General features: G+C 38.9%; 1 protein-coding gene across 7 annotated transcripts in view; it reads right to left on the bottom strand.

Annotated features, from left to right (window-relative positions):
* ST3GAL3 (ST3 beta-galactoside alpha-2,3-sialyltransferase 3) overlaps positions 1-14110 on the bottom strand; it is a 175177-nt gene that overhangs the window by 98947 nt on the left and 62120 nt on the right. For all 7 annotated transcript variants that reach the window (XM_036388060.2, XM_036388061.2, XM_036388058.2 and 4 more), the window contains one exon: positions 9419-9511. In XM_036388060.2, the coding sequence (XP_036243953.1) occupies positions 9419-9511 (93 nt within the window). The remainder of the gene's footprint in view (positions 1-9418; positions 9512-14110) is intronic.

The raw sequence follows: 14110 nt of genomic DNA, 5'->3' as shown, positions 1-14110 counted from the left end.
ATCAAAATCACAGTGATATTACAGATTAACCTTCAAGCTCACTGATATTTTTCACTTCTTGCCTTCCATGCTCACTGATATTTTCCTTCATTCAGATGGATTTAGAACCTCAAGCAATCTTTCCTGCAAGATTTTCAAGATTTTCCTGGAAGTCAAACATTCTTACTCGTATAGCTTTAAGAGCAGATGGGCTGCAGCAACAGAGCCCAAACACACATGCACAATAAAATATGCTCATTTGGTAGCACTAATTAAGTTTATTGCTTCTATTACAATCTTACATGCTCACGCAAATATGGTTATTTATTTGTACATTTCAAAGCTCTCCCCTTTTTTTTTTTTTGTTAACAGTCCACAATTTAAAATAACTTCAGTATTCCTCAAAACAAAAACAAGCAAAAAAAAGCCACCTTCAAAACAACCAAACCTGTCCTGTTCCCACCCTAACATATGATGCAGGGTACTCATATTAAAGCAAGAACACATATGCTCTGCATCACTTTTGAAGCCAGAAAGGCACATACTCAGTAAAGTCCCTGTGTCCATGTTCCAGCTTTCATTTTATAGTCTCACTTAGTTCCAAAGTCACGAAATAGACTCTGAAGACATACTTTTCAGTCACAAAGCCTGCACGTCACCTGGATTCACATACTTCATTTTAAACTCTTGAGAGAGGTCAAACATGAAAGATATTAGCACCAAAAATGCTCTGATACAGAATCTACTGTCATGATCAGCACAAGGGAATTGCATGTATTACTATACATATTTGGTTAAAGGTTAAAAATTCAACATGGGATAGAAGGAACAACCTACATGAACTGAAGGTGAAACCACACTTCGGCCTCCTGAGCATCAGCTCCCCACATCCCTGTCCTGGTGCCCAGGCTGGCTTACAGAGCTTTTGCAGTGCCATCACCTCAGCTCTTCAATTCTCAGGCTGCACCCTTGGCAGGGTTTGTATAATGATATGGAAATTTCATAACCTGAATCAGTGAACTGGTCTGGATTAAAAATAATCTTGCACTAAATGAGTAGATGGATGGGGGAGGGAAAACTCATGTTCAGTTCAAAGGATTACTTTACTTTCCCAGTTCATTGCACTGTGCACAGGCAGCTCTGCTCACTCAGGTGATGGAGCAGCACGAGCTCCTTAGGCAAACAGTGGGGATGCAGAAACAAAACCAGAGCCTTTTCCTTTTCTTCCTCTTTTTTTTTTTTTTATATCTACTCTTACATTATGCCAAGTCTACTTCAACCTGACTGCAGCAGCATGCACATCACCAGTAGTGAGGCAATGAGCTGCTGCCATTGAATTTTGTTTTGAAGTACAAAGTATTTTGAGCTCCAGCTGGTCAATCAGTGCATGAATTTCAGAGCTAGCAGTGAAGTTATGTGTCAGGATTCATCTGCTCCTCTCTGGAATTATGTTCCCAAGCACTGTTCTCTACAATAAAAAATGAATGAAGGGATTCTGCCACAGAGAAATTAAGTTATATGACCACACTTTAAACAAAGCTTTAGTTACCACCATTTCAGTACCAGAGGTTTGCAACACTCTGGACATGAGTTAACAAAAGCTGCTCCTTAATCCCAGCTTCCTCCTACAGACAAGGCAGGTGCAAGGGACTGAAGCAGTCAGGGTGCTGTAAAGGGCAATCCAATTGGCCCAGCTATAAATAGCACCAAGAGCTCAGACAACAAGCCTAGTTTGAACATTGAAAGCAAACATCTCTGAGCAGACTGTGCTGTATATTCACTAGAGCCAGCCTCCGCAAAAATATTTAGTGAGATAACATACCTGTCACCTTTAGGCCGAAGTATGAGAGATTTAAATATCTTAAGTGAGTCCATGACAATAAAACAAACATGGGAATTTTACCTGCTGTATACTCTGACCCCAATTGTCACTCAAAATCAACACTAATACATATTTTTAAAATCATCCTCTTAGTAACTGCTTTCAAATTATATAGAATACCTGACACACTAACTGCAGAGGTGAAAAGCTGAGAAAATTTTTCCAGAACCAACATATAAAGGAGAAAAAAGGCACCACTTCATAAAATTCACAAGGAAAGAAAGGTAGGAAAGTGCAAAATATTGCCTTTGCCAGCAGTGACAGTGGAACAGCAGCTGACTGCATGGGAAGATGTGTTACTGGAAAAGCCACAGAGCTCTGCGTGGGGAGGTGCTACCCAGACACCAGAAGTGATTTGAGAGGGGGTGTGTTTTGGTTTGCATGTTTGTTTAGCCTGGGATTTACAAAACACAGAACAAGGAGGTGACAGGAGGTAAGGGTGAGCAGCAGCAGGCTTCAATCCCCTGGCATGGCACGGGCAGGCTTTTAACAGCCTGGAGCTTGGAGAGGTGGAAAACCCTGACAGCTCAAGTGACCAGGGCACCAACAACTTCTCTTTCATCCTTCCTTTCCCCTTCTGTGAGTCTTGAACTCTTTTAGCCACAGTTAACCAAGAAAGTGAAGGAAACTGATGATGTTCAGTACTGCCTATCAGAAAATACACCTGCATTAACTTGTCCCTTCAAATTCAAACCTCAATAATGCAACAATGATATTTTCTTAGTCTTTGACATGGTGACAGGTGGGAGGTGTGATGAAGATTTCAGCTTCCCTAAACACCTTTTTGAGCACTGGCACCTAGGAATTTCCTTCCAGAGCTGTGATTACAGTAGTTACTGGGACTCCAAATGTAACTGTGAGCTCTGAAACCATCTCTGTCACCATCACACACTATTCCTAAATGAATACAGAGGCACAGAACAAGAGGTTTAAAGAAGGGACAGGGATTTGAGTACTCCCCATTCCCAGAACAGCATCAATCCTGTTTTGAAGAAAAGCAGAAAACTCTCACAGCAGTGTCTGGGACACAGGGATCCTGACTTCAGTGGAAGTCTTGAGATGTCTGTACTCTTCGTTGAACACGAGCTGCTTTCACAGCTCACATTAACAAAATGAACCACCTCAGTGTATTTCAAAATGAGATGCACATTATATTTAAACTTAGAAGTAAAAAACCCCCTACTATCAATAACTACAATAGCTAATTCAGCATATATATAATTTTATATATTCTAAAATATTAAGAGATACTGTCCACTGCACCTGAGAAGACCCCAAGCTATGCAGCAGATGCACCACACTACAGTCAGGCAACAGTTTTGAATCCCTGTAGCAATCCTCAGTGGCACATTAATTATCCAGCCTATTTCTTCAGGAGCTCTCAGGAGCCACATGAAGCTGCCATCCTTCGCCTTCCTCTGGTCTCCTTAAATAGTTAATCACAGAGGAAGCAGCCATCACCATCACCTGCACTGACAGCCCCGAAGCACTGAGCTCATGTCCTGTCACTTCAGTACAAGCCCATGCTGGGTATGGCAGTAATTCATGAGGCATGGAGACAGTCAGACATGCAGAAAGTCAATTCCAAGCAGAGGGTTAAAAAATTCTCTTTCTGGAATATTTTTTTCTGAATATCTAAACAACAAAGCAGAAATGTGTGGGATGGACAGATGCTATTGTGTGCTTGTTATAAGAAGCACAGCTTCCTGAAAGGAGATATGGAAATGAATGTGGAAATACTTAGGATCAGGGGACCATATTTTTAAATTATCCTGACTCCTACTAAAGCCCTTGCTGAAGCTCCAGTTCCACCCAAAGTCCCTATCCCCCATTTGCATATAAGAATGGGTTTTTTCCCTAAAGCATAAAAACTGCAAAACCATATCTGTAAGAAAGAAATGGCAAATAAATTTTTACCAAGCTCTGATGTGAAGGAGACAGGAGTCTATACTCTGAAGAAAGGCCTTCTGGTGCTGCCCTATCTATACTCCCCCAGCCTGTGGAAGTGGAGAAAGGCACAGGAGTCTGTGACCTACAAAATCAAGGGGGAACTAAACATCAGAAAAAAAAACCCACAGAAGAATGACTTCAGAGAAAGCCACTGAAATTTTTGTGGCTGGCATAAATCTGTGTCATGCACTCTCTGCTGATATGAAAGCTTTAAAAATTTTAAACTTTATGTACAAAGAAGCAATTCAGCATGAAAATATAAACCCAGAAGACTTTACAGGAGAGCTGTTTATTGTCTGAGTGATGAGCAGGCTACAGTATTGAAAAAGAAGAGGGGGAAAAATATGACTGTAAAGAAAATACCAATTGCTAATCAACAGAAGTTCAAACCAGAATAATCAAACAAACCAGACTGATTTTATATCTGAAGTGACTTTAAAAGGTTTGTGATTCATATAAGGCTATTTCTTAGCACCAATTGACTAGAAAATGCTTACAATCTTATCCTTGGTGCAAAAACAGTCTTATGTATCTGAATCACAAATCATAAATTCACTGTTTTGGTCACAACACCAACAGATTTGTTGTGTATTGAACTTCTCCTTTCTCCCTTACTCTGAAATACTTTCAGATACTCTTTAAATAATTCTTTGCCATGTTCCCCTACCACACACAGATACACAAGTCTGCAGGCTGCAGACATTCCCTCTCTATTTACCGCCTCCTCTAATTTTTAGTATTAGCTGCCAAATTACAAGAGCTTGTGGTTGGAAAATTGCAGCTGAGTATTGAGTAGCTGAACTGTCCCAGGCTGGCATGTCAGCCACAAACTGTGGGCAGAGATCTCTTTTCTCATTTGATAAAGAATAGGGCATAGAAAGAGCTGTACACAGGCAGCATCGTTTCCACAGCAAGTCCAGACACGCAGGAGACTGCAGTGTTACCACTGCAAATACAAGTTAGTGCCTTCTTCAAAAAGGTCAAAGCATTAACTCCAGACTTGTAGGTGACCTCAGACCAACTAAAATAGTTTAATTCACTGAACATAGTAGTCTAATTCACCGACCTACTGATGCCATTCTAACAAACACACTTGCCATTTCCTTTGTATCATTCTGAAACCAGTAACTTCACTTCAGGCACTTTGAGTCATTATCTGCTGTTGAGAGATTTGCAAGAGGCAGAATCTTATTGTCCTGGAAAGTGAGAAATTAGATAGCTCCTTCATTTACAGTGAGCAGCAGCCCAGCTGACCAGACCTTACACTGAGATGCAGTTCTGGGATCATGCACCCACTTCTCTTGGTGTGGAGCCACTGTTGTGACTCAGATTACAGCATGTTTTTCTGAAGCTATGTCACTCTGCTATCATTGAAAAACCCAGAAAAGAAAGGCATGGGCACAAGGGATTAGACCAGCCATCCATTTTGTCCAACACCTGATGTCTGAGACCATGGGACAACACTCCAGTAAAAAGCCTAAGAAAGAGGGACTACATCAAGCCACATGCTGCCTTCAACATCCATTTGGGATGTAACTTAGAGAGTTCCGTACTTAAAGTATATAAAATATACTTCAGGGTATATTTTATTTTTTAAAAATCTTTTGCCCACTATGGAGCCATTTGCAGAAAAATGTAACTGGAAATAACATGAAATAGCACTTACCTTTATTTATTTTAAACCTGGAGCACAATATTTGCATTTAATATCTCCAAATCTTGTCAAACCACATCACTCACTATGTTATACAGGCTTGTGAACACCCTCTGCTTGCTCTGCTTCACAGAGTATAACTAAGGCACAACTAAGTCCACCACATACCACAAACTATCATATGAGTCTTCTCCACAAACGCTATCTTATCTCTATCAGAACTGAATTTGGGCTGCCATTTTCTTGCCCCATCACTTACCACTGTGAGATCCCTCTGACATTGCTCACAGTCAGCTTTTGGTCTTACCACCTGGAAAAATGTGTTAGTGCTTCATTATTCATCCTCCATTCCAGGTAGTTTATGAGCACTTAGAACACCAGATATCCCAGCACACTTTCTTCCAGAAGACTCCCTGTACTGTCCAATCTTCTTATCTTTTCCATACAGTTGTCACTATTTACCTAGTCACTATCTAATCAGTACAGCATTACACCAGTTTAACTTGCCGAAAAATCTTTCCAACAGCAAATATTTGGTTGGTTTTAGTTTTTTGGGCAGGGGTTTGTTTGCTTGGGGGTTTTTTGTATGTGTGTATTATGGGTTTTTCAAAGAAATCCAGATGTATTGTATTAGTTAAATCACCTTTATCAAATGCTGATCCAGTCATTGAAACACAACAAGCAGATTTACAGGGCAGAAGCTCCTGCTGCAGAAGACAACTTGTCTCCTCTCTATCTGTGAACAAATACTAATGCTATTCTTTAATTTTAGGTTCTAAGAGGAGCTTGATACAGAAACCAGGCTTGCTCTTAGCTTCCACTTTCCCAAAGAACCCCCCAGACCCTTCTTGAAAAGCCCAGCACGTTTACTGCTTTTCATTCCTCCATTCTAAGGCCAATTTAAGCAATGATTACACACAACCGTGTGTAACTCGGCAACATCAACATCGAGTTCCTCACAAAGTGAGAACTTTTCCTAGCAATTCTTTGTGTTGGAATTCACTCCAAAACGTCAAGCTTCTGTCACATTCCCCCAGCCTGTCCCCTGGAAATGAAGGGTCCACATGGGAACTGTTCTGCAGTGAATAGCAATGCAAATAACTTCTCTGCACCAGCTTTACCTTCCCTCAGCTCACATGTAATATTAGGAACCTCTATCAGCTCATCGGGATCTCTGACAGGCTTTCTGCCTTTGACAGTTAGACAAAAAGCTTTATTATTTTTTTAAAGTCTCTACAAAGTTGTTCCTCAACATTTTTTTTGCTCTACCTCATTATGGTTTATATTTAACTTGCCAAAGTTAATGCTCTTTCCTATTCTCCTCATTTGGATACAACTTCTGCTTCAGAAAGATGACTTATTTCTAGAAGTCTTGTTTATTTTACTGTTTAAGCAAGTCGTTGTTCATTTTTGTGGCTTTTCTTCCATCTCTTATTTCCTCTCCCTTCTCACACTTTACCATTGAAACTGGACACAGTAGTCTAGAAATCTTGGATTGTGAGGTTTTGTATTTTAATTTTAAGTCAGTGTTTCGCACAAAATTCTCAACTTTTTTTTTTGCACTATGAAATAGCACTTAGGAAATGGTATTTTGTTAAGATGACATGAAGATTTCTCTGCCTGTTTCCAAGATAGAGGATTTTTTTCTATCTTGAAGGTAAAATCTGTATTTGGTCCTCCCAGATGTTTTATTTCATGTTGGATATATTAACATATATTTTGTTGGACTGTGGCCATTTAAATCAGGCAATCCAGATTGTTCTTTAGAAATAACTGACCCTTTATTTAATACTCACAACCTAGGATTTTTTCCAGATAGCATTATTGATGAAGGGATAAAGCACTGCTAGAATGAGAACTGATCAACTGAGGACTTGATTAAAGCAAACAAACAAACAAACAAACAAATGCTTAGTCTTTCTTTACTATCAACCACATTTTGGTATTTCTCAGGCCATTGCCCTTTAATCCATCCAGCACTTGCTTATGCTTGCTAAAGTCTGAATTCTCATTTTTACCAGTAAAAAAGCATCAAGAACAGCTACATCCTCTGAGAAACATTTATTCTATTTCAAGTATTTCCACCATATTTTGCCTATTCACATTTAAAATTGCACTAAAAAGTCAGGAACCTTAAAATAGGAAAACATTTATTCATTTTATTCATGCTTGAAAATAGCCAAACCAACTTTATCCAAATATTAAAAACACCCAACAAAAACACACATTTTACCACAAAGACCACACCTAAAAAACGTCAGTTGTAGAGATGATGGTTTTCTAATGACACAATCAGCTGAAAACAGAAGCTAGAATAAAACAAATCATGCAGCTCCAATCTTTAAATGAACAGGCATGATAGTTTGGCTTTAAGAGTTTTAAATATATTGAATACCTGGCTTGGTAATATTAACTGTCTTAGTTCTCTGAGTACAAGGAAAGTTGCAGAGGAGAAGGAATTTTAAGTGCAGCTTGATTTTTCTTTCAGAACTACTGGTCAGCCATCCTTACAGCAGAACTGGGTAAAATAACTAAATGTCCAACACTGAATTGAATTTGTAAAGAAATCAAAGACATCACAGGAAAAAATGTCAACATTAGTTAAGTTTTAGGGTCCATGCTAAACAAGCACCTGAACATAAATACCTGGTGAGTTGCTGTCTTTAAAATTGTGAATACAATTTTTCAATGTATGAACACTTGCTTCGACTAGAGACACGTTTGTACCTCTTTGCATGGAATTAGTTCAATGCAGTCAGCTACTGGGAGGTGACTGCACAGAGATCTGCTAGCAGCTGCTGAGGGAGAGAATAAATATCACTTCAGATTCTAGGAGGCTAAAAAGCTCCCTCTCAAAGCCAAAATATTTTAAAAATTAAAATAAGATTAATAGTTTTGTAATAATGAGTTCATTCTACTCTCTACTATTTACATTTAGTATGTACACAAACACAGATTTAAAAGCACTCACTTTCAGTTCTAGTATTTATACTCTACCCAGAGTTCCAAAATTCTCACAGAAGATAATACTGATAATTGTTTGGTTTACACTGGTGATGGAGAACTTCGGTGTTTTGTTTTGTTTTTAAGGCATGTCTGTAGTATCTACTGGTTACAAGGCAATGTCAGATGTATTTTTTTATTTTAAAAAAGCTTCCAGTCACCATGCTTGTCAACAAAAACAAAGACAGAAGATACCACCAGTTTCAGGCTTGGCTTGAAGGCCATGATCACTCAACCTAACCTTTAGATGCACAGGTCATGGAAATTCCTTCCTCAAAAGAAATAAAATATCTCTTTTGGAAAAGTGCTAGTTATGTTAAGAAGTCCACAATCTCTTTTGCCAAAGAGATCATTGCACTAGAGCATCTCTTCCACATGAACAAGAAGCTTGTACAATGGTCTATCTGTTTGGTCAAATTTTCCATTCAATGCACCAAACCGAAATGCTTGAGCCTCAACAGATTAATGTTCCTGCCAATCTATCTTCTGAACTGTCTCCCAGCAATTCTATAAACTCCAGGCACCTGAGGGATGCTTTACCCTGTTCTCCCAAGAACAAAAAAACTCAAAATCAACCACAACAGAACATCACACTTTACTATCTACTCCAGATAACTTAATCATGGCCAAAGCTCCCTAAGCATTGCATCGCCTGGCGCTAGCAGTGAGCCTGACCACACGTTTGTATCATGCACTGACAACATAATTTGTTTTATTACTCAACACCCACAGGTCTCTACTCTTTGAACAAAGTCCTCGTCAGACTGAAGTCAACTAAGCCATTGCCACTGACCACTCAAACTGTCCAGAATTTCAACACTGGTCTCTCCATGAACCAATCAAGTGACAGAGCAATGACACTTTTCAAGACAAACTCTGCCTATCACCCACCTTGAAGGATGAGAAGTTGTTGGGGGAAGTGGGGAAAAACTCCCACAGTGATTACTTACTTTGGGAAGATGACAGTCATGAGCGCTGATGCATAGCCTGGCTTGCACATTCCCTCAGAGAAATTGGCATACTTTGATGCTAGTTCTGGAGGCCTGTGAAAAAACAAGTACAGAATCAGGACTCTCCTGGCTATGAACTAGTTTTTGGAATCATCCAAGTAATTTTTCTCCATATAGCTTTGCAGAAAAGAGCCGCAGGGAGTAATTGCAAACACAGACCATTATTTATTTGTTGCACTATGGCATCACAGAAGAACAACAAAAAAAGCAGAGAGGTAAAGATATCTGTAATACCACTAAACCACTAGTTTTGCTGAAAGATTTTCATAGCTAGCAAGGTAAAGCTCATGGAAGAAAAATATCAATAATCATTTTAGACTTCAACCTTTCAAAAGGAAAAAAGACCTAAACAGCACTTCGCTTTGGCTATTTTTCTAAGTTATGATCGAAGTTAAAATTATAGAAAAGTATTATTTAGAAGATTACTTGAAGATAGTTTCAGGAATTTGAAACAAAGCTTCAAGCAGTATTGGCAGGGTATCATCAAGGGATGAATGATTTCAGTATTTGGAAGAGATGACATTGTTGCTGCTTTGTTGAGGTGTGTCTTAATTCAGCTTGGCTAGTGACTCTTGGGCCAAATTTAGAATAATGGGTGTTTTTTCATTCAGTTTCTGTACAGAAACAAGAGTAGCAACTCAGTTAAAGATATTTCAGTCCAGCACATGCGTTTACCATAGGTCTACTGAGTTATCTGAAAAAACCCTTTAATTTTGTGTCCCCTATTCATGACCTGCAAAATTTTTACGTTCATCCATTTCATTAAAGCATTACAAGGGTAATTAATTCACTTGTGCTTTCAAAGTAACATTAGATATCTTAGCGTCAGACACAATATGAGGATTGTTAATATTCCTTCAAAGAACAACCAAGAAAGCATTTACAGTTCCATGCTCAACATTCAGTGGAAGCTGCAAAGACTCATCAATAACAATGTTCTTGCTGCATCATTATCAGCAACAGGCAAGTAATGAAAGGTTTCTTCCTCCAGTTCAACAGTAACACTCAAATGAAGATGACAGTGCGGCCCCACAGAGTAGAACCACAAAATCAGTTCTGAAGAGTCTGTTATTATCCCAATCATGTTCTTTCCCAGGCATTACCATTATCACTTAACCAGCAAACTACTACTACCTGCAATGAATGTGGATTCAGAGTTTCAAAATTACATATAGGAAGGATAGTAACTCCATGCTGAACTGGGAGTAACTATTCTTCTTATACTGGTCCTGCATTACCTCTCAAGAGGCCAGTAGCCAGTTCCAACTGGATGGACAATAGAAGGACAATTAATTTTACAACTAGCTGCCTAGAGCACAAAACCCCCTATAGCTCCTAAACTGTAGGGGAATGATCTCTCTGTATACAGAACCCCTGCAATTCTGAATATATAGATACAGATAGAACCTCTGCAGCTCTTAAAGAAAAAAATCTATTTCTGCTGAATAAAAATCTAAACTTTCAACAGCTGGAAGAGAAAAGAAACAAGAGAAGATAAATAGTCATTGTAAGTATTTAATTTCGTAAGACTTTTAAGCTAAAAAGCACCATAAAAAGCTTAAGAACACGGATCCTATTTAATTCTGCCACACATATCCTGCATGGTTATGGTCCAAATATGCAGTATTTTACCACCAAAATTCCTCATCTGTAGGATGGAAGAACAACACATTTAGCCATTTACACTGCCAATTATTTACAATAAAGTATAGATATCTCTAAATATATGATATAGACATGGAGAGAAAGGGAGAGGTGCAATATTATCTAGCACAACCCAAATCCATGAGTTTTGTTTCTATAGGTGATGATGTGATATCATAATACATTTCTTTAAATAAGAGAGATGAAAAAACATCTGAGAAAGGAGTATCCAAAATGATTGGCATTCTTACGCCAGTCAGGATCTCTTTATAAATAGGGACATGAAGGACTGACAAAACAAAAGGCTTTAATGATGCTAAGGTATATTATATCCCCTTCTGACACAATCAAAAGGGACAGCAGGATGTATTGATCGTAGCTTGTTGAAGCATTTCAGATATGAAGAAATGTGGGAAATTTTAACTTTTTTCAACCGAACCTAAGCTTGCTAGAATTTTAATCTTTAGGCAAAGTACAGAAACCCCTAATACCAAAACCTCCAAAAACAAGTAGAAAGCAACTGGAATTTATCTGCAGCCACCACAGTAGTGAGTCATTGCTGGCAAACTTGTATAACTATTTCAACAGCAGGCCTGTCTCAAATGACCTCAGTGGTCACACAAAATATCTTGAGCCACAAACACAGGCATTTTTCTCTTTTCTGATTTAATGGTGCTTTCATTATCAAATTAAAACGTCACTCAGATGCCCATCATGGTGTTTCTGCACAAGAATAGCAGGCTGAGACCCTCCTGCATGTGAGCCCCCCGCATGCCAATCGCTGCATACTGATGGAGGGGAGCTGTCAGTACAAACCCACAAAGACTCCCAGAGCTGCTAAAGCCCCCAGGCCGAGCTGTTAACATTTCTTGGATGTGATGAAGTTCATGATCCAAAGTGCCAGAGGCAGAACAGTTCCCTAAGCCAACCATAGCTGCCATCTCTTATCATTCAACATTTGCTCATCTCCTTTCTTGGTGCTGCATTTTGAGTCACCAAGCTACAGAAAACTAGAAAGGGGCACTCTACATTTTAAATCCATCTAGGGACATGTTTTATTTGTTCCATCTCTTTGAAATAGGCATTGCATACTGTCACTGCCAACATGCTCATAATGATAAGCTCCTAGTAGGTGTAACCCAGAGCAAATTTAGAGTAGGGCTTGGGTGCAGCCTTGCTGTTTACCATTCTGCTACCAGATGAAACTATCCAAGTTGACTTCATTTTAGATACACACATTTGCTTTGCGGGTATTTTTCCCTGCAAGATCCACAAATCTTGCAGAGATCAGTGCTCCACAAATCAGGGTGTAAAACATCCTGCATGAAGCATCCCATAGAGTACTACACATCTTTCAAACAAATCCAACTTTGAAAAATCACACTGTGTTTGTAGCTATGTGGTTCTGTAATAAAAGAACTGCACAGAACTCAAGTCTACAAATGAACATCTCCTCTGTATTTGATGACAATGCATCTACTACACTGCTGCATTGGTGCCTCTTTGACAATGCTTTTATTTCCAAATGGGAAAATCAAACACTTTTACTTTCTTAGTGCTTTAGAAGCTTGTAATAGCTTCATCTCATTAGCCCCATTACCGAGCCTGGACTCCAAGGCCATCCTGATAAGCCACCCAGCCAGGAGCATCATGACACTTATGACAGAAGGGTGCAAATCTCCCCTACATCTTCCAGGTCCAGATACATTATTCCAGCTCTCAATGCTCATGCTCATACTGGGCTGAGGTAGCTAAAGAGCTAGTGGAGACAGCAGAAATAATGTAATTAAATGACACTGTGGACCCTTTAAATTTTGCTCAGATTTTGTGCAGGAAAAACCCAGTAAAGTAAAAAATTTCTCCAGAATAAATGAGAAAAACAAGTCACAGTCAGTAACTGTAAACATCTGCTGTTTTTAAACAAGTGCCTGCATGAGGGTGAAGTTAAAGGGAAGTAATTGGCTTATTCCACTAAAGAGAAAATTCACTCTTGCTTTTTTTTCTGACTTTTCTCTTATGAGACCAGCACACATCCTGAATTCTTATGATATTCTGTGCTTCTCTACACTGTTATGTGGACATCAATCTCAACAAAATTTCACAATTTGGATAAGTTAAAAATCCAGCTGCTTTCAGAGGATTTAGAAAAAGTAACAAGATTTTTCCTTCTGCTTGCATTTGGCAGATGTGTGTCTCCTTTTAATCTCAAATATGAAAACGTCACCATGGTTAATTCCTTCATCGTGTCCTGATCAGGGACAGCATGTCATCCTCATAGACTGGAATCTAAATCCTTTTAAAAAAAGAAATTAGTAATACAACTCAGTGTTTAGATTACTAAAAAAATGGCCACAACTAAGCTCATGTAATTGAATATTACAAAATCTACTTGAAGAGACAGATTTTGCTGCTTTGCCTTTCACATGGAATTTAAACTGCAGCTTGTAAAAATCAAAAAACTTCATCTACTTGAGATCATCTTATTTGAGGACTGATGTCTCTTCCTGTTACTCTTGCACACAAAATATATGAACTGACACATTTCTCAAACAAGGAAAAGGAGTCCTTGGCAATGTGCTCTCTAGGCTGATCCTCCTCCTTGGGGTTTCTTTCTCTTTGGTTCAAAATAACCTGGGTCTTATGCCTACACAGCAGCTCTACAAAGCTTTTGTCATGATACATGAAGAATGAATAGGAGATGGAATGAGAACATGAAATGAAGCCATATAAAACATAGTGAGGCATTATGGAACAACAATGAAATATTAGTATATAATTTGGCACATCACTAAATCAAAGCAGTTTATGAGACTGAGACCACATAGCTATACCCTGTAAGATTCAGAGCATTTAAATTTAGGTAGGACTCCCTGGTTCAGACGTATCCATATCCAGTCATGGCTCAGTGTTGGCCAAAGGACAAGTTTGTACACCCCTGGAATAAAACTTTCAGTTCAGTTTCCCTCAGTTACTGGTACTCAGGCTGAG

Source organism: Molothrus ater, chromosome 9, assembly GCF_012460135.2.
Source record: "Molothrus ater isolate BHLD 08-10-18 breed brown headed cowbird chromosome 9, BPBGC_Mater_1.1, whole genome shotgun sequence".
NCBI lineage: Eukaryota > Metazoa > Chordata > Aves > Passeriformes > Icteridae > Molothrus > Molothrus ater.
Note: the sequence above shows the minus strand (reverse complement) of the source record. Positions and strands in the feature narration are given on the sequence as shown.